We start from the raw sequence: 1,107 nt of genomic DNA on the forward strand, positions 1-1,107 counted from the left end.
CTATGACTCTCCAAATGTCTTTTAAAATTACAACTTTGCCTAAATTGCTTTCCACACTGTTCACAATCATAAGGTGTCTGCTTGGTGTGAACCCTCAAATGCTTTTTTAAATTTCCATTTAACCTGAACTTCCTTCCACAAAGTTTACATACATAAGGCTTCTCCCTTGTATGTATATTTAGATGTGCTTTCAAATTACTATTTTGACTAAACTTTTTTCCACACTGCTCACATTCAAAAGGTTTCTCTCCCGTGTGTGTTCTTAAATGCATTATGAAATTATTACGGTGAACAAAATTTTTTCCACAATGTTCACATTCATAAGATGCCTGTCCTCTGTGTATTTTTGTATGATATTTCAAATTTGTTTCATGCTTAAACATTTTTCCACAGTAATCACATATATAGCATGTCTTCCTTGTATGTATCCTCAGATGTTTTTTAAAATGTTTTTGATTATTAAATTGTTTTCCACAATGTTCACATTCATAAGGCATCTCTTCTTTACTTACTGTACAAGTATGTGATTTCAAATAACTTTTAAACTTAAACTTACTTCCGCACAGTTCACATTTATAAGGTGTCTTTTCTGTGTGTACCATCATATGATGCTTCAAAGTACGACTTGTCCTAAACTTCAACCCACACTGTTTACATTCATGAGGTGTTTCACCTGTGTGTTTCCTCATATGTGTTTCTAAACTATCCCTTTCACTGAATATTTTTCCACAGTGTTTACATAAATAAGGTGTCTCTCCTGTATGTACCACCATATGATTTTCCAAATGTTCTTTGCAGTTAAACTTCTCTCTACAATGTTTACATTCATAATGTATCTCTTCAGTGTGTGCCCTTAATACATGTGTTTTAAAAGTACCACTTCGAATAAATTTCTTTCCACAATATTCACAATCATAAGGTGTCTCTCTTCTATGCATCCTTAAATGACTTTTTAAATTACAACTTTGATGAAAACTCTTTCCACAATGTTCACATAGGTAAGGTTTTTCTCCAGTATGTATCCTCATGTGGCATTTCAAATTCATCTTTTGTCTAAACTTCTTTCCACACTGTTCACATTCGTATGGAGTCTCCTTCGTGTGTACT

General features: G+C 33.0%; 1 protein-coding gene across 1 annotated transcript; it reads right to left on the reverse strand.

Moving 5' to 3' along the window:
* Positions 1-31: 31 nt before the first annotated feature.
* LOC117105381 (zinc finger protein 708-like) lies at positions 32-1,097 on the reverse strand (the record flags this gene model as incomplete). Its single annotated transcript, XM_033246509.1, has 2 exons — positions 32-429; positions 547-1,097. Coding segments are annotated over 2 exons (949 nt in total), but the record flags the coding sequence as incomplete, so codon positions are not given.
* Positions 1,098-1,107: the final 10 nt, after the last annotated feature.

The sequence above is a fragment of the Anneissia japonica genome, unplaced genomic scaffold (assembly GCF_011630105.1).
Source record: "Anneissia japonica isolate Jap-2015-1 unplaced genomic scaffold, ASM1163010v1 scaffold60190_len1099_cov210, whole genome shotgun sequence".
NCBI lineage: Eukaryota > Metazoa > Echinodermata > Crinoidea > Comatulida > Comatulidae > Anneissia > Anneissia japonica.